Source organism: Epithele typhae (genome assembly GCF_022376455.1).
Source record: "Epithele typhae strain CBS 203.58 chromosome Unknown BXZ73scaffold_65, whole genome shotgun sequence".
In the NCBI taxonomy this organism is placed as follows: Eukaryota; Fungi; Basidiomycota; class Agaricomycetes; order Polyporales; family Epitheliaceae; genus Epithele; species Epithele typhae.
In genome coordinates, this window is record NW_025954256.1 from 99843 (window position 1) to 116299 (window position 16457).

A 16457-nucleotide genomic window follows, 5' to 3' on the forward strand; every position below is an offset into this window, starting at 1 on the left:
GCACCTGTCTGGGGCGAGCCAGAGCTCACGGAGGGGGGACGAGGGTGCAAGAACGGTGTCGCGCGTTTGTTTGGTACCAAAGCCGCTCTGCCGTCGACGGTGCCAATCAGAAACAGATCAATGAGTACATTATCACCAATCGAGGGTAGTCAAATTCGTTTCCCCGTGCTCTTGCGCTGTTACAAACATCCCATGAGATAGCCCAGATACACCCGGAAACCCTTCCATTGCAAAACCCGAAGCACAACCTGAAGTCCCTGCGCCATTGCCAACAGTCGCCGAAGCGGCCGATCACAACTAGTTGCGCTGCATGGCCGGGTTCTTTGCGCCCGCGAGAAAGGCATCCTACACAGATCGAGCCAAGGACCACGAGCACGTTAACGGGCGTCGACAGCCGAAGCACATCAACAGAGCCCGCTCACCTCCGCCCACGTGTCCCTGACACTCGGGTACGCCGTGAGGTCCTCGATGTATTTTGCCATCCGCGCGAACTTGGGCTCCTTCATCGCGTCCAGGAGCTTCTTGCCGTCCCCGAGCGGGTATTTTCCGATCTCGTGCTCGACGAGGACCAAGGTGCGCAGGACGAAGGGCGCGACGGCGATGTCCGCGAGCGAAAACTGCCCGACCGCGAACCCGGACGGAGCCAGGCGCGCCTGCAGGGCCTCGAACACGCCGAGGAACGCCTCCGTGGAGCCGGTGCCGGTGAGGAAGGACCAGAACGCGGGGAAGCCCTGCTGCTCCCAGAGCGCGATGAAGAGGCGCATGTTGGCGCGCTGCAGCGGGTCGGAGGGGACGAGGTGCGCGTCGGGGTAGAGGTCGGCGATGAACTCGGAGATCACGAGGGATTCGTGGATCTTGTGCGATTCTGGAGACGGGTCTGCGGGGTCTGTGTCGGGGCCGCCGTAGGTGATGCAAGGGATCTGGGCGAAGGCGACCCATCATTAGTACAGGCGACGAACGGTGTAGGGGACAGTACCGCTACCTTCCTGGTGATGGGGTTGACTTTCTCGGAGTACCATGTGGGCTTATGGCTGTGTGTATCGATGACATATTCCTTGTGCTCGGCACCAGCTTCTTTGAGGGCGATGGAGACGCGATGACTGAACACGGAGAACTGGACAATATTGGGTCGATCAAGATCAGCGTACAGATTGCCACACGATTGGCACAGCATACTACCTTGTTACCGTAAAGCGTGATTTGTTCAGGCATGTTGAGTGCGAGTGTTGTGCGGAACCAGAGCTGGAGAGGGAGAGAGGAAGAGTGCGTAAGGTTAAGGGGTACCCTCGTCCTCCCTTCATATAAGCAGTCGATTATATGGGTCCGGCAGGGCGAGATGACTCGGATCGGACGTCGCCTCAAAGACGCGCCAAAGGTTACGGCAACGGGCGGCTCCAATCTCACGATCGTGAAGCTTTAACATTTCAATGCTCACGAATGAATATCTCCAACCGACAAAGCCGCGGTCAACCCAACGACAACGTCGATCTCAGTGACAAAAAGCTCAAGCGCCTCGCTGATGTCTGGTAAGTTCATGTTCGTATTTACGAGCTGTAACACGTACATGTCCTGTGGGAGCCCAAGCGGGTCGCGTCGGCGAAGGAGGGTGTTGGTTCGATAGACCGACGTCGGTGACGGTGGGCGGGAATGCGAGGAAACGCCCATCTGGTCAGCGAATCCCGGCATATCGGGAAGGCGTCTGGGAAGAAGCGCTCGCATGGTCAATTATCCTGACGCAAATACTGGGGGCTCACGCGTGAGTCAAATCATCCGCCCAACATTCAACGTTCAACGTTCAGTACTTCAGTCATGAACACCCTTCTACCTATCATGCTGCGATGTTTTAATTTTCCGCTAGCATTCAATATTTGTTACAATGTGGAGCATGCTTGCGCTCTTCAGGCTTCGTACGAGTAACTGCCGCCTTTCGGGGCTCGGAACACCCTGAAGTTCGCGACGCTCACACACCCTTACATAAATTCCGGGTAACCTTTGTGCATACACTCCTCCTTCTCAACTCTGGAAAACTGACGCAAACCAAAAACGAAGCCCGAGGCTCAATACGCCCGCGCGAACCCGCCGCCACCAGCATATCCTTGCTGTTGCTGCAAATAGCCCATGCCAGGCTGCCAGTAGCGCAGCACCAGCACCCAGTGCTCCTGGGACGGTGGCGCAGAGCTCTGGGTAGCGGCCTCCACCGCGGCGCTGATGAGTCCGCCGATGAGCCCCTGGCGTCGGCGGCCTCTCCGCCTGCGTTCATGGTAGTCTTCTTGGCCGTACGCCTGGGGGGCAGGTGGAGGCCCGTCCAAGACGATCGCGGCATCGATGTTGCGGTGGTGGAAGAAGTTCTGCGAGACGCGTCAGCGTCGCATGCATTCGGTACGCGCAGAACGACGCACGGAGTTCCACTGCCCGACGACGTCGTTGACCGGATTGGTCGTGCCCCGCTTCTTGCCCTTGGGCGTCGCGAGCTCTGCGAGCTCTGCGCGTGCGCGCGCGTCAGCCACGGTCGGCGCGCCGGCCCCGAAGACAGCGCGAGCACTCACGTCCGATCAGCGACCCGCCGTCGCGCCCCCTCCCGCCCAGGGCTTCGTGCTCGGGGTACTTCGGGGCGAACGCGGCGCGGAGCCACCGCTCGTCGACGCTGCTGCCCGCGCGCGCGACGTCCGCGAGGAAGCCCGCCCAGTCTTCCTCCGCGATGTCGTGCGTCCCGAACGGGTGCGGCACCGTCGTGCTGGGGGGGAGGTACGCGGGGAAGCCGGCGGCGAGCGCGGGACCGGAGCAAAGCACGGTGAGCGGCTCAAATGGGCCACAGGGCATCGCGGGATTGCGTGGGCGGGCGAAGGAGTGTTGCGGGGGTGGTGTTGGCGGGGGAGCCGAGGAAGAGGATCTAACGTAGGTGTATGTGGGGTATGACGTGGGGCTGAGGGAGTAGGACGGGGGCGCGTCTGGAGGAGGCGGGTAGAGCACGGTTTCTCGCGGATGGGACAGGTGGCCAGAAGACTGGGCGCGCGCGTCGGGGAAGCCATTGTAGGAGAGCTTGGTGTCGGTCATGGGCTCGGAGCTGGGGAACTTGATGATCATGTAAGATTGTGGGTGTGTGAGGTGCAGTTGTAGTGCTTATATGTCTGTACGCCCATCCGACTCCTGCGACATAGGATCTATGAATAGTTGGGTGGCGGTACTGGCTGGCTGAGCAGCTGTGCTGTGAAGTTCGACGAGCGCTCGCTCCGGGTGCTTTCTGGTGCTTTTCACGAAGCCGATCGCACCAAATTCTACGGACCCGGAAGTCGGGATGACGATCACCGCAGGCTGTCACAGGTATGTCGCACTGTGCCCACTCCGACCCCGGCCGGGAGCGGCGAGGGTAGTATGTACCGCCCGTGTGCGAATATCTCTTCCGGCTTTATGATCCACCGCCTGGGACCGAGTTGGGCCTCGATTTCTGCGGCTGAGAAGTTAGAACAGACCGAGGTGACGTCCGATAGATCGTTCTTTGCGTATTATTTCAGCGAGGTGGTAGACATTTTCGAGTTGGAGGGTCGTTTGTATTGACGGCAGGAAGGCTGCTGGAGGGCCCGCGGGATCTGGGTTGGGAGCACGGCTCAAAGCTGTTGGGGATCTCAGATCTGGAGGCCGGACAGCGCCCTGTTCGAGGCCTAGGCCTCTACTGCGCGAAGACGGTCCTTGCAGTCACTGGGGAGAAGCCATGTCTAAGTTCCAGACGGCGAGGAGGGCGAGATGCTGGTGTCTTTAGCTATAGCGTTTTGGCGTCCATCCGTGAACTGTATATCACCGGTGAAATCAGGGTATTGCTCCCCTGCGGGATCAGGGGGAGCGCGACCCAGAAGAGACGCCCGGGGAGAGGCATAGTCGTGAAAAGCGGGATCTGTGCAGGGATGAAAAAGGCGAGGCAGAGAGGTGCGAGTCGCGAGTCGACGGACGGCGCGCTGGGAGGAACGCGGCTGGTACCGCAAGAGGAGAGCGATGGGCGCTTGCCTTCCGTCGCTCCTCCCGCTTCCACTCCAGGGCAAACAACTATTCAGACGAGCAAAAACCAAGAGAGTCAACGTCTCGGTTGCAGCATGTTCCTGTCCTGTCTCGATGATCATTTCCGAACCAATCTCATTGCCTGAGTATGAAATCTGAAGTTTGCGCAGCCGGCCCAGCCTCCACATCTCCTCTGCCAGTGCCATCCCCCGTTACTCTGGAGTCTGCGTGCCCGCTTCATCTTCATCTTGTCTCCTATCACCATGGAGGTGCTCAGGCTTACAGGCGGGAAGGGCGTCGATGTGATTTACGACCCGGTCGGGCTCATCCGTTGTGCGTCTTTTCATCCGTCTGCGGAAGTAGGATGTTGAGGTCTTGCCGGTAGGCTTTCTCAAGTGCATTGCGTTGAAGGGGTACGCGACTATCATGGGCTTCGCCGCGGGACAGATTGAGAAGGTAAGCCGGGAAGGGTTTGTGCAGAGACATGTGCTGACCGCTCGTTCTCCATCATCGGCATTCACTGGGGTGCATACACCGAATGTTGTCGCTACCTGCCCTCCAATGCGTAATTCCACAGAGACCGAACAAGCTTCACGCGTTCCGGTGGGTTGGAGGGAACCACTCGAGTAAGTCTGGCATTTGCAGCCTAGTGCTCTGGCGTCGGTCCTACAAAACACCCCCGCCGAACGCGACAAATCTGTCACGGAGCTCAAGAGGACTCACCGAGGCCTCCATTGATGCGAAGGGCGGAAATGTTGAACAGTATCTCCGGAAGGTGGTCAGGGCGATCGGCGAGCTTGACGATAAGGAGAAGCAGCACCGAGATGTTTTCACTGTTGCCGAGTACGTCGTTTTCAGTCCTTCAGTCCTCCCACTATCCTCATACTGCCTCGTATGGAGCCACGTGCTGCGTTGGCACTGCTTGTTCTCTGCGACCCTGATCTGCAGCCAGCACAAATGCATCTACGCTCAACCTGACTTTGATGCCAATGGTATGGGGAACGTTAGGCTCCGTGCCTTCCAATGTGAGTTCTCTCTAGCTGTTTCGAGTATTGCTTTGAACACCGTCTTGAATGGGTATTCTCCCAGCAATCTTTCATCGTCCGCGACCCATTCTGCCATGTTACCTTGCCCTCCCCGCACGTCTCCTGCGCCCTCCAGCCCTACCGAGGAGGAGGGCGTTACCATGGAACGTTCTCCGACCGAACTCTCCACAGAGGCGGTCACAGCCCTGTTGGAGGATCTCGCCAAGCTCGTCGAGCAGAGGTTTTTGTGCCTGGGCGAGGACGAAGACGAACTTGGCCCGTGGTCGGTGGAGTCGATTGCGCACACCCGTTTATCGTCTACACATATGGTATGTCAAAGCTATCTCCTGTTCTCCCACGCATATTCTCTTAGCTCTGTCGATTGTCGCATCTTATGCGTGTTGGTTGGATCAACCGTATCTGAGTATCTGTTATTGGACCTGATGGAGCCTAGTCTAGCAGGGCATCAAGTCGGGGCGATACGCAGTGGGAACGTGTGGCAGCGGGATGTCAAAGAAGGTTCCTGGCGCCACGAGATCCGAGGAAGGTCGCAATCCCCGTGCGCTCGTGGTCGAGAACCTGCACTCTCAGATCGAACGCTCTGCATGAGAGCACCAGTTCGCACGCACGCCCACACGCGGCGCGAGCCCTATCTGCTGCCAGCACATCGAATCCTCGCGCCTCGGCCAACTTGCAAGAGCGGTTTCACATCTGCTGACGCCGCTCGCTTAAACCCAACGAGGTGTCATCATGAAGCGCGAATGGAGAGCCGCGGTGCGCCAACTTTGAAAATGCCTCGCAGCGGCTCTCGCGCGTCTCGCGCGAGATACAAATACCGCCCAGGAACCGCCTGGTCTTCCTCATGGAGCACCGTCGAGCGGATAGTACATAAACGCCTCGGAGATTCTGTGTCCTGGGCACTCCCCTCCCCCCTCCCCCTCCTCCCTCCGAGCGTCGCACCACGATGTCGCAGCAGTTCATCCCTCTGTCCGACCTGGTGCCCCGCCCCGCCCCTCTGCGCTCGTGGGAACGGGTGCGAGTTTCACAGCCGGTGAACTGGGTTATCGAGCTGATCGCTGAAGCGGTACGTCCCAGCGTCTCTCGTCATACATCGTTCTTCGCTGGACTCACGCGCCCATTGTGTAGACCGGGACGTTCATTTACACCTACGCGGGGGCCGGCGCCACCGCTGCTTATGTTCTAGGCAACATCCTCAAGGTAGAGGGCCTCAGCAGTACGTGTTTCGTTCGTGATCTCCACTTATTACTTCTTATACTCACTCGCGCTCCGTTTATCAGATGTATTCCAAATTGGGTTGGCGTATGCGGTCGGCATCGCGCTCGCGCTCATCATTTGCTGGGTGCGTGCTGCTCGGAACAATGGACATGGTTTGATAGAGTTTGACGGATTGGTTGAACGCCCAGCCAACGTCTGCCGGTTACTTCAGTCCTGGGTACATCATCCACGCCATGATTTTCAAGGGATTCAACCCTTGGAAAGGACTGCGGTACGACATCCTTTCTTCTTGCAGAAGATGTCACTGACAGACGCGGGTGACACAGGTACATCATCGCGGAAATCTTCGGGGCCTACATCGCGTGCTTGTTGGTCTACGTTCAGTACAAAGTCCTCATCCACGTACGTCCACTCCGCCAGTGCTTGCCGTAGAAACTGACGGTCTCTGAAGGAAGCGGTCGACGCTCTGATCGCGGCAAACCTATACGACGCGCTGATGTTCACACCCAGCGGCCCGGGAGGAATCTTCGGCCTGTACGTTAGCCCCGGATCGGACCTCACCCAAGTCCTCCTCAACGAGTTCGTCTGCGTACGTCCAGCCCCACCTTCCACCTTGCGTCCCCGCTCACCATATTTACCTAGGACTTCGTGCTCGGCCTCGCCGTCTTCTCCCTCACCGACCTCTCAAACCCGATCACCACGCCGTCCATGATGCCCTGGGCCATCGCGCTGTCCTAGTACGCCCCCCTCCCTCCCCCTCCCTTCAACGCCCTCACCCCCGCCCGCAGCGCGGTCTTCATCTGGGGCTTCTCCCCCGTCGGGCTCGCCGCGAACGCCGCGCGCGACGTCGGCGGGCGCCTCGCGGCGCTGACGCTCTTCGGGCGCGGGGCGGCGGGCGGGTCCTACGCGGCGCTCGCGGCGCTGACGAACATCCCCGCGACGCTGCTCGCGGGCGCGTTCTACGAGCTCGTGCTCGCGGACTCGGCGCGCGTCGTGCAGCGCGACTGGCGCGAGGTGCACGACGGCGTGCGCTGGCGCATGGGCGAGAGCGAGCGGGAGAGCGTGGGGAGCGTCGAGAAGGCGAGCGTCGAGCGGGCGTAGGCCGCGCGCCGCCGGCCGCCGGTCTGTGATCTCGACCGCGTGTACTTACGATCGTGTACCGCGGGTTCCTCGCGCTGTTCTCTGGGTTTAGATGTGATATGTACAGTGGCCCGTGATGATCGAGCGCACAGACAAAGCAGCTCGCACCTCGGTGTGGTCTGCGACGAACCGTCGGTTCTTCAACGCTTCACGCCGTGCTACATGCGCTGGATTCACCACACTGGCCACAGCCTGGCCAACGCGGGGCAAGCTGGCACTGCAGCCATGTGGGGTACAGTGCCTGAGCGGACGATCTTCGAATTCGAGCCTCGGCAGTCGGGACGATCGTCCGGCGCTAGCGCACGTGCGAGGCTCCAGCCGCAAATTCGCCGGCGGCACACCGGCGCTCCGCACCCACACGGCACGCGCCCGGCGCGCCCGCGCCCGCAGTTGCCTTCGACGAATTCACGTCGTGACTTCGACAGCGCGCGGCTCGGACACCATGCGCGCGAGCGTGCGCACGTCGCGCGCACCTGTACTGCGAGTCCGACCTCCGACGACGTCCTCGCGTGACGGCGGCGACATCGCACTTCTGGTGGCGAAACTGGTGAGACTCTGGAGCCTCGGAGAACGCCCCTCCAGGACCCTCCAGGACCCGAGACTCAAGCCCATGACAACTAGGGTACATAACAAAACGATAGAGCCGCCCGCCCCTCCGAACATACGCAACCGGTTGCAGGGGAGCTCGAAAAACAACCCAGCCCGGCTCATCGCCTGAGCCTTTGGCTTATAACGTTTCATCTCATTTTCGGCGAGGCTCATAGTCGCGCACTCTGGTGTGCGGTTTGGTGTGGGCCTGCAACATCGTGTGCGGGCCCAGAGAGTCGCGGAGGGATTGCGAGTCGTGGTGTGGAGCTGGACCGAGTCTTTATTTTGACCTCCATCGCAACATGCCCGAGAGGCGGAGGGAGCGCTCGAGCGTTTTGGTACCACTGCCGGCCGGAAGGGCCACCCTCACGGTAACGTCGGGTTTCATGTACCACGTCCGAAACGGTACCTTGGTGCGCGCGAGCCAAGGGTTTGAAACGCGTCGCCCTCGATCGCTAGGTGGTTTGTGTCCAGGGCACCGAGTGTGTGAGGGCCACGTGGGCCCGGACTACCCGGACTCCTGCAATGTCACGCTGATTCCGACATAACGGATGCTCAAACATTTGTCGCGCGACATAGAACACGAGGCGCCTACGAGTGCGTCGACGCGGTCTCGTGATTATGGGTACTCGAGGGCTCGCGTACTTGGCCCGCCGCCTTATAGTGCATTCTGACCGAGATAGCGTATTTGAACACACCGGAGCGCGCCCCCGCGCCATGAGATGCCGCGAGCGTATTTAGAGAAACGCCTACATTGGAGCGACCTTACACCGATGCGCGTACCAGATCTCGGTTTCGCCGAGATAGCCTCGTGGCGTACTCATCCCACGTACGCGGATGGACAGACGGACTCCGGGTGTGGGCGATCCTACGGCGACGCCGAGGACGAGCTGCTGAAGCGCTGAAGGCCTGACGGGCGTTGCGCACACCCAACTTGTGCTTCTGGTGCCGCTCGCGCCAACAGCGTGCTGGGTGGCGTCGAGCCAACAAGAGGAGAGACGATCACTGAGCGCACAGTAGATGAGACGCTACGCACAAGCAGAAGGCGGGGCGGAGGGCGGGCCCGATCGATGGAAGGATGGCGGACCGGAGCGTCGTCCGGCCGCGAGCTCGAGCTTCGTACACTTCGTGCAGTCCGCATCCGCGCGACTCGCCCGACAATCTGCGCGCGTGCTTGTGCGACAGCCAAATTCGCAGCCGTGTCGCGTGCGCGAGGCGTCCAACGCGCGCGAACACGCTCTCTTGCGTTGGCTGGCCATGCCGCGATGGTCGCTGGAGCTTCGCTGCAGGCGTCCGCCACGGGAAGCTGACGTCAGGGCCGCTAGCTGGATCGGGCGGCCCGATCGCGCTAGCGCCGCCGCAAGGTGCAGAGGACGCGCGGGGGGGCGCTCCCGCCACCCGCACTGGACGCGCGGTGTGTTCGCGCGGGGCGTCGACGGAGGCTTTCAGGCCGCGATGGGGGCATCGATGATCGTGGCCGCGGGGAAGAGGGCGATGGAAGGGCAGGCGCGCACGGGCCACGCACGCGCGCCCCTCGAGGCCGTCTACGGTATCGCACCCCGATCGGGCCGATAAGATTAGATGCACTGACCGCTGCGACGAGGCTTGTGCACGCAGCGGCCGCTGGCGAGCAGACCGTCTCGTGCGCAGGCCGGACAACGACGGGGCCACAATGAGAGCCCACTACCGCGTTGTGTTGTGCAGACGAGGGGGCGGCCGTTGCGGCGGCGGAGGAGGGAAGTGCATGGGCCCGGCGGAGGCACAGGAAGGGTGCCGAATGAGGCAGGAGGGATATCCGGGCGCGGGGCGTGGACGGCACTCTTTGTGTCAGCCCATGCTCGCTGAGGGTGCGCGAGGGTATATAGCCCTCTCCCCTCGTCCGCCCGCCTCTTCCCTCCACCGTCTCCGCGCCCCCGCTCGTCGCGCCCCCCACCCGACCCGTCGTCCCGCGCGCCCTCCCAAACCCTCACGCCCTCGCCCCCTGGCGCCACACCCTACGTGCCGCCACATCCCCCGCCGCGACCGTGAAACGCCCCGCCCCCCTCATATACAGCCCCGCCACCCGTCCCGCACATCCCCCACCTGGCCACCATGGACGCGCACCTCACTCTCACCGCCGATCGCGACGACGGCAGGTACGCCCTCGACCTCTCCTCCCACCAGTATCCCACCTCCTGCTCCCGCGACGAAGCCTACGTCCGCCCCGACCCTTCCCGACCTCCCCCCGCCGCCTACGCCTTCTCCCAATCATCCGAGCCCTCCACCCTCTCGCGCAGCCACCTCCAATACCCCATCCGAGACATGACCGAACTCACCCCTGGCGTCCTCAAGACCGGTCAGTGGACCGTGAACCACCCCCTTGTCACCGCCTACCTCGACGCTCTCGCCTATCGCTTCTCCCACCTCCCCTCAACACCCACCGCCTTGTCGCCCGCCCCTTCCCCCACACCCGCCTCCGCATCCCTCTTTGTGCCACTCAAATCCCCCTCGCGACTACCATCCTCTACTTCCCACCTTTCGCCGGCAGGCCCGGTGGAGATCACCCGCAGGGGCGCGCAGAATGGCGGCATCGCCAACGTCAGGACGCTCTGCATCACCCTTTACGAGCATTTCATGCGCTTTCCTACCTGGACTGCCCTCGTTCTCATTCGAGAGCTGGGCACCCTGACGGAGAGGGAGATGGACGTCATCTTTACTCTCGCCGCACTCCGCGTGCTCAACCATCCCACACACCCTGCCCACTTTGCGCTCTGGGCCAAGAATGTCATGAAGCAGACGGCACAGGTTGTGGAAGCAACGCACAGTACGTACTCTTGCTTCTCTGCGCCCTCTGCCCTGCCGACCCGCGCCATTGCAACACCCCCGCTTACCTGTGCGTCCTGCAGCCCTCAAGCCGTGCCCTTTCGCTTCGAGCGTTAGCTGGATCGGCATCCAGGACAACTTGTGGTCCCTGAACGGTCTTCACGCCGTCTACGTTCCTCCCCCGCCCCAGACCGAGAAGAAGGGTGGCATGACGCTCAGGAAACGCAAAGCGGCCGAGGCCAAAGCTCAAGTCGAGGACGACGCTGAAGAGGCCTCCCCGCCCCTCAAACGTGCCCGCACGACCCGTGCGTCGCAGAAGGCCAAGGATGCGGCTGCAGCGCAAGCCGCCGAGGTTCTCCCAGAGGCAACGGAGGAAGAAGAGGCCTCCGAGTCCCTTCTCTTGTCCTTCGCTCCGCAGGCTCTCCCGGCTCCCGCGCTTGAGCTGCTCACGCGGGTCAAACGGGACCTCGATCAGGGAACGCGCGGGACCCCAATGTTGCAGGCGATTGAGCTCGCTTTCGCGCTCGACGAGACAGCTGACCGTGGTGCCGCACCCGCGGCTGCGCCTTCGGTCTCTGCAGCCGCGGCATCCCCGCCCACCCGCCGCTCGACACGCGCGCGGCGCAAGCCCGTAGCGCCGGACGCGGACGCGCTCCTCTCCGCCCCAGTCTCCACGCTGTCCTCCCCGACTTCGCCCATGCTCTCACCCCTCCCTGCGGCCGATGAGAAGACGGCGGGCGGAGCCCACTCGGTCCGTGCCGGCTCGCGCGGGAGCAGCACCGCGGTCAGCGACGAAGGCTACCCGAGCGAAGAAGGCACCGTCGTGGACGAGACCGCGACGCCCGCCGGCATGAGCGCGAGCGCGAAGGGCAAGCGCAAGATGAGCGAGATGGATGAGGATAGCCAGCTCGAGGAGCCCACGCCTGGTGCGAAGAAGCCCAAAGGCGCGGCGCGCAAGTCCCGTGCGAAGGTGCTGGCCGGATCCCCGGACGGCGCGGTTCCGGCTCTGCCGCACACAGACGACACGACCGCGCCCGTCTCTGCTGCCGTCGCCGAGGAGGTCGAGCCCGCAGGCAAGAAGAGGAAGACGGCCGCGACAGGGTCCAAGAAGCGTGCCACGCGTAAGGCGTGAGTTGCGTGCCGCTCCGAGCTTGCGCGACTGCGACTCGAGGGTGATGATGACGTCGAGCAGCATATTTATCCCTCTTTTATCCATCCGCCTCCGTCCTCACCCGCCCCCCGCCTATCCTCCCACACCTCCAGCCCGACTACCGCCGCCTCAGTTAACGTCGGGCATGCTCAATCTGCGATCTATCCGCCTGTGTGCGGCTTGCCCATCTCCCCATCCACATCGCAATCATCGTTGTCCTCGTTCTTCGTTGCTTTCGATTTCCCCGGTCCCGTCTCACGCTCTAACGGATCCCCCATATCCCTGCGCATCCCCCAATTCTTTATACCTCCTATTCTCCTAATTCTCCAGACCGCATATCGCATATCATCTGCATCACTCACGCCAACGCCCACGCCCACGCCCACGCCGACCCGTCATCCGCCGCTCACCATCCTCCCCATCGCATCACATCCACAGTACATCGTCTTCCGCATCCAGCGGGCGCGCGTCTCCATCGTCTGGCCTCACGTCTCTACTATTCTCTCGCCTCGTCTCTGTCACACCTCCTACATCATTCTTGAATGTTGTACTCGTATCCATACCCCGCACAAACGCCCTGCCACACACGATCCGCCTTTTGCATACACGCGCGCACAACGTGCCCACGCGACCCCCGCCCCGCCCCTCCCCCGTCTCCCGCCTCTCCTGGAAGCCCGCTGCGGACAGTGTTCTCCGACTCGGCACGCACCACGCATCCTACAGACCCTCGCATCCGCATCCCCCCTCTACGCCCGCTCACGTCGCGCATACGTCAGAACCCCCGACTCGTCCCCGCCGCGCACTCGAGAGCCAAGAGCCCTCACATCCCGCCGCTGTACCCGTACTCGCTATTTACCTGCCCCTGTGTCTCCCCTACCGCCGCTGTGTCCATCGATCGTGTACTCCGTCTCCCTCTCGGCCCCTCGTCCTCGTCTTTGTCTTTGTCTTTGTTTCTGTCTGTCTCGCTCTCGCGCTGTATTGTATCTCGGTCTCGGCCTCGCGAGCGCGTCCGCCCTGCTTTCTCTGGTGTCTTAATGGAATGTTCCTGTCTGTGGTCCGTTCGCTCGTGCGTGTGTCTGCTGTGCAAGAGGATAAACGCGGAAGTCGCGCGTCGTGTCACCATCACGTGCTGGGTGACTGGTGCTTCTCCACTCTGCGGTATGTACAATTTCAAATCACGAGTCGAAAGACGCTTCGGCTCTGTTTTTTGTAGAGCGCAAGTACTAGAGTTGGTGGGCGATACCGTATCATACAGCAGGCATCGTGCACCGAAGGCGATCAACGATAGCAAGCGTGGACTGCTGCATACACCAACGCCGCTGCATATGTATGCGCTTGTGCCACCGGTAGCACGCATCATCGCGACTGGAGCCGAAGCCGGACGACGGAAAGGACGAGGCACGGGAGACGACGGAGCTATGCGGCCAGAGGCCGCTGTGTACCGCAGTTAGTCAGGATCGTTGTGGAAGTCGACACCGCCCCCTGGAGCGGCCGCGCCGGGAGGTCAGGAGACGGACCGGGGTCGGAGCTTGCAGCTTACAGGATGGCCGAGGCTGGAACATGAGCGCATGAGCACTGGAGGGGAACTGCGGCTATGTACGACCGTCGACGCCAGCCCACGAGGCATGCGACCCTTCCGGAGCTTCTCGAGGCCTGGCCATCGAGGAGCACGCACAGACTGGGGAGGTGCCCCACTGGCCGGGCGCGGAGTCACGGTAGAATTTGTGGACCGTTGTGCTGAATCGCGGCGTGCCAGGATTCCGTGGAAATCAGCCGTTATCAGAACGATAGGCCTGTTGATCGAAAAATCACACACAAGAGTTTCGAACTCAAACCGAACTCCGCCATTACCGACTTTACGCGGACATCGCTTCTCGCGCGAAGAGGTCGCTCCGACTCGCTACTCACCAGTAAGCCTCGCAACTGTCAAAAATTGCGACTCCGCTCGATTTACTCTGTGTGTAAACTTTTTCAAACCGGCCTATCGTTCTGATAACAGCTGTAAGTACGATCGCGTTTTGCCTCGTTGGAAGAGATCACGAGGGCTGGCGAGCGATCCGCCGCTCGACGAAACGCCTCGAGAGGCCTTGTCACGCCCCCAGCTCAAACGCGTAGACTGTCAAGGACCCGCGGTCGTGCCTGTCCGCCTCTGTCCACCTCGGTCTCATCTAGATCGCGCTAGTGCCCGCCGCAAGCGTCCTCGTTAGCCGCGCGAGATGACTTAGCCCCCGCCTCCTCTTTAAAAATGCGCGGGGTCGATCCGACCCATCCAACGACCTGTCGTTCGCTCTCCCCTACCCTCTCCTATTCCTCCGTCCCACAACCCCCACGATGCTCTTCCGCGCGTTCGCGTTCTTTGCGCTCTCGGCCTCGCTGCTCTCCGCGTTTGCCACGCCCCCGCGCCTCGAGCAGCGCGCCGTCTCTGCGGACAACATCGTCTACGTCACCGACGCCGAATCGTACTGGTACGCCCACCCCACCGCTTTCTCTCCCGTCCCGGATCTTGAGCCCGCCCCGCGCGCAGCATGATCATGCCGCGCGACCCGCACACGAACATCGGCGACTCCGAGCACCCCGGCGGGATGAAGACCTACTGCTCCCCCAAGGGCCGGTACGACAAGCCCCTCCAGGGCCAGCTCCCGGCCGACTTCTGGAAGAACGTCGAGTTCAAGTCCGGCTACTCCTCCCACGGCGCGCGCTACGCCCAGCGTACGTCCCCCTCCCTCCTCCCTTTCCCCCACCCTCGCGGCTGACCGCACCGCGCACGCGCACGCGCAGTGACGGGCTGCATCCGCCCCGAGAAGCTCAGCCGGCTGAACCCGAGCGACGCCGGCGGACAGTACGACTCCTCCGGCGGCGTGGGCGGGCTCGGCAACCCGCAGGGCAGCGTCTGCCTCGGGTACAACCACTACGTCGAGCTCGTCGAGCCCGCGGGCCCGCGCGCGTGCATCAAGTGCTGCGACGACCCGCGCGACTGCCCGACGAACAAGGGTGAGTTGGGCTCTCCTCCGCGCCCGAGCGGGACTGACGCCTGTGGTTTCGGTTAGATACATCGGGCTGCCCGCAGGTCATCACGGGCAACTACTTCGACTGCGCTTGAGAGCTTTCTGCTGGTGGTTGGGCTTTGTGGGCGATCGCCCGAGGACCTTCGACTCGACTCGGACTATCACGTTACGTTTTCATGACTGCTCGGACCTTGCGGCCTGAGGTTAATGCTGTTACTACTGTATTTTTGTCGTCCGTTATTGTTTGTCTCGATGGCATGACGCCCCGCTACCCGTAAATGCACCTTAAAGAGAAGCTACGTGACGAGAGTGATCTCTGGCCTGATCCACAACTGAGTGGATGTAGAGCTTGATCTTGCCTCGTACCTCGAGGTTAGGTCCGCGGCATCTCGACTCTCAACCGATCGAGCCTCACGCGTCTGTCGCGATAGGCGCGTCAGCTCCTGCGACTCAGTGAAATCATACATGCTTGGGTCCCACTGCTCCCACACTGTCCCCTCCACCCTCTCCATAATCGTCCAGTTTACAGACCGGCCAGAGTGCTCTCTCTGCGCACGATCACATCCCCGTCCCTGCGTCGTCGTCCCGCGCACGACGCGCAATCCCAAGACCTCGCGCCGCTAGCTCGAGGGCCACGCAACTCACCCGTCGCTCCGAGCTCAATCGGCCGCGCCCCTGGCAGACGCGTCGTTCAAGCGGCAGAAGAGGGTATTACTGGCGATCCTTCCGTGCTCGCCTGTCGGGGAAGCCGAGCGTTGGCCGGTGTTGCAGGCAGCGTACCAACAGAGAGGCGGACCGGGGTGTGTCTGTGAGTCATCTCGCTACCCGGTGCTGCGCGGGGCGCCGAGGCGAGGTGGTGGTCAGTCCCGGGGACTACAGCTGTTTCCGAAATGATTGCCCGACCAACTCCGATGATACGCGAGCTCGCATCACACGCGAGCTGCACGAACGCACACGAGAAAATCGAAAAAAATCGAAAAAATCGTCCTCATCGTCTGCAGCGGTTTTGCGCCCTCCGCTCCATTCCTTTTGTCTCTGCTTCACATCTCATCATGCCTGGGTGCTATGTCTCGCGAGATATCAAGCTTCAAGGCTTGTGCGATCTACTTGCGGTCGGTTCAAGGCTGGTCGCGGGTCGACGTGGCTGAAGTCCTGGGAGCGTCTATACGTTCTATCCGACGATGGGAGGACGACTACAAGACATTAGAGCAGCCGGATTCTCTGTGGTCGCTGCCCTCTGCTTCCACCCGCGGTCCTAGAGGATCTGCGATATATCCTCTCCCACCCTTCGATGTACCTCGACGACGAAGTCGTCAAGTGGTGCATTGAAACCCACGGTATTCGCATCTCTCTCACCACTGCCCACCGTACCCTCGTCCATCTCGGGTTTTCGTACAAGAAAATGTGAAAGGAGGCAGCCCAACGCGACGAGATCACCCGGCATTGGTGGCACGCCCAGGACGAGTCAAACAAGGACAACCGAACTGTATGAGTGCGCTTTGAATGGGCAGCGTGCTGGCT

The 16457-nt window shown here is 61.7% G+C and overlaps 6 protein-coding genes across 6 annotated transcripts; 4 read left to right on the forward strand and 2 right to left on the reverse strand.

Annotated features, from left to right (window-relative positions):
- Positions 1–297: 297 nt before the first annotated feature.
- BXZ73DRAFT_105413 (thioredoxin-like protein) lies at positions 298–1212 on the reverse strand (the record flags this gene model as incomplete). The annotated part of the gene is made up of 4 exons (XM_048016240.1): positions 298–345; positions 423–920; positions 983–1114; positions 1177–1212. The coding sequence occupies 4 exons, from the start codon at positions 1210–1212 to the stop codon at positions 298–300; spliced, it is 714 nt and encodes a 237-aa protein (XP_047873730.1).
- Positions 1213–2057: 845 nt separating this feature from the next.
- On the reverse strand, positions 2058–3084 carry BXZ73DRAFT_105414 (uncharacterized protein; the record flags this gene model as incomplete). The annotated part of the gene is made up of 3 exons (XM_048016241.1): positions 2058–2348; positions 2400–2482; positions 2547–3084. 3 exons carry the CDS (start codon positions 3082–3084, stop codon positions 2058–2060), a joined length of 912 nt encoding a protein of 303 aa, XP_047873731.1.
- Positions 3085–4253: 1169 nt separating this feature from the next.
- On the forward strand, positions 4254–5624 carry BXZ73DRAFT_80735 (uncharacterized protein; the record flags this gene model as incomplete). The annotated part of the gene is made up of 5 exons (XM_048023335.1): positions 4254–4323; positions 4376–4446; positions 4568–4833; positions 4939–5344; positions 5475–5624. The coding sequence occupies 5 exons, from the start codon at positions 4254–4256 to the stop codon at positions 5622–5624; spliced, it is 963 nt and encodes a 320-aa protein (XP_047873732.1).
- A 355-nt stretch (positions 5625–5979) lies between these two features.
- On the forward strand, positions 5980–7352 carry BXZ73DRAFT_92318 (aquaporin-like protein; the record flags this gene model as incomplete). The annotated part of the gene is made up of 9 exons (XM_048026326.1): positions 5980–6099; positions 6162–6249; positions 6314–6375; positions 6413–6522; positions 6578–6653; positions 6703–6840; positions 6894–6988; positions 7040–7244; positions 7266–7352. 9 exons carry the CDS (start codon positions 5980–5982, stop codon positions 7350–7352), a joined length of 981 nt encoding a protein of 326 aa, XP_047873733.1.
- A 2718-nt stretch (positions 7353–10070) lies between these two features.
- On the forward strand, positions 10071–11913 carry BXZ73DRAFT_105416 (uncharacterized protein; the record flags this gene model as incomplete). The annotated part of the gene is made up of 2 exons (XM_048016242.1): positions 10071–10782; positions 10865–11913. The coding sequence occupies 2 exons, from the start codon at positions 10071–10073 to the stop codon at positions 11911–11913; spliced, it is 1761 nt and encodes a 586-aa protein (XP_047873734.1).
- Positions 11914–14262: 2349 nt separating this feature from the next.
- On the forward strand, positions 14263–15031 carry BXZ73DRAFT_105417 (uncharacterized protein; the record flags this gene model as incomplete). The annotated part of the gene is made up of 4 exons (XM_048016243.1): positions 14263–14396; positions 14456–14640; positions 14710–14922; positions 14979–15031. 4 exons carry the CDS (start codon positions 14263–14265, stop codon positions 15029–15031), a joined length of 585 nt encoding a protein of 194 aa, XP_047873735.1.
- Positions 15032–16457: the final 1426 nt, after the last annotated feature.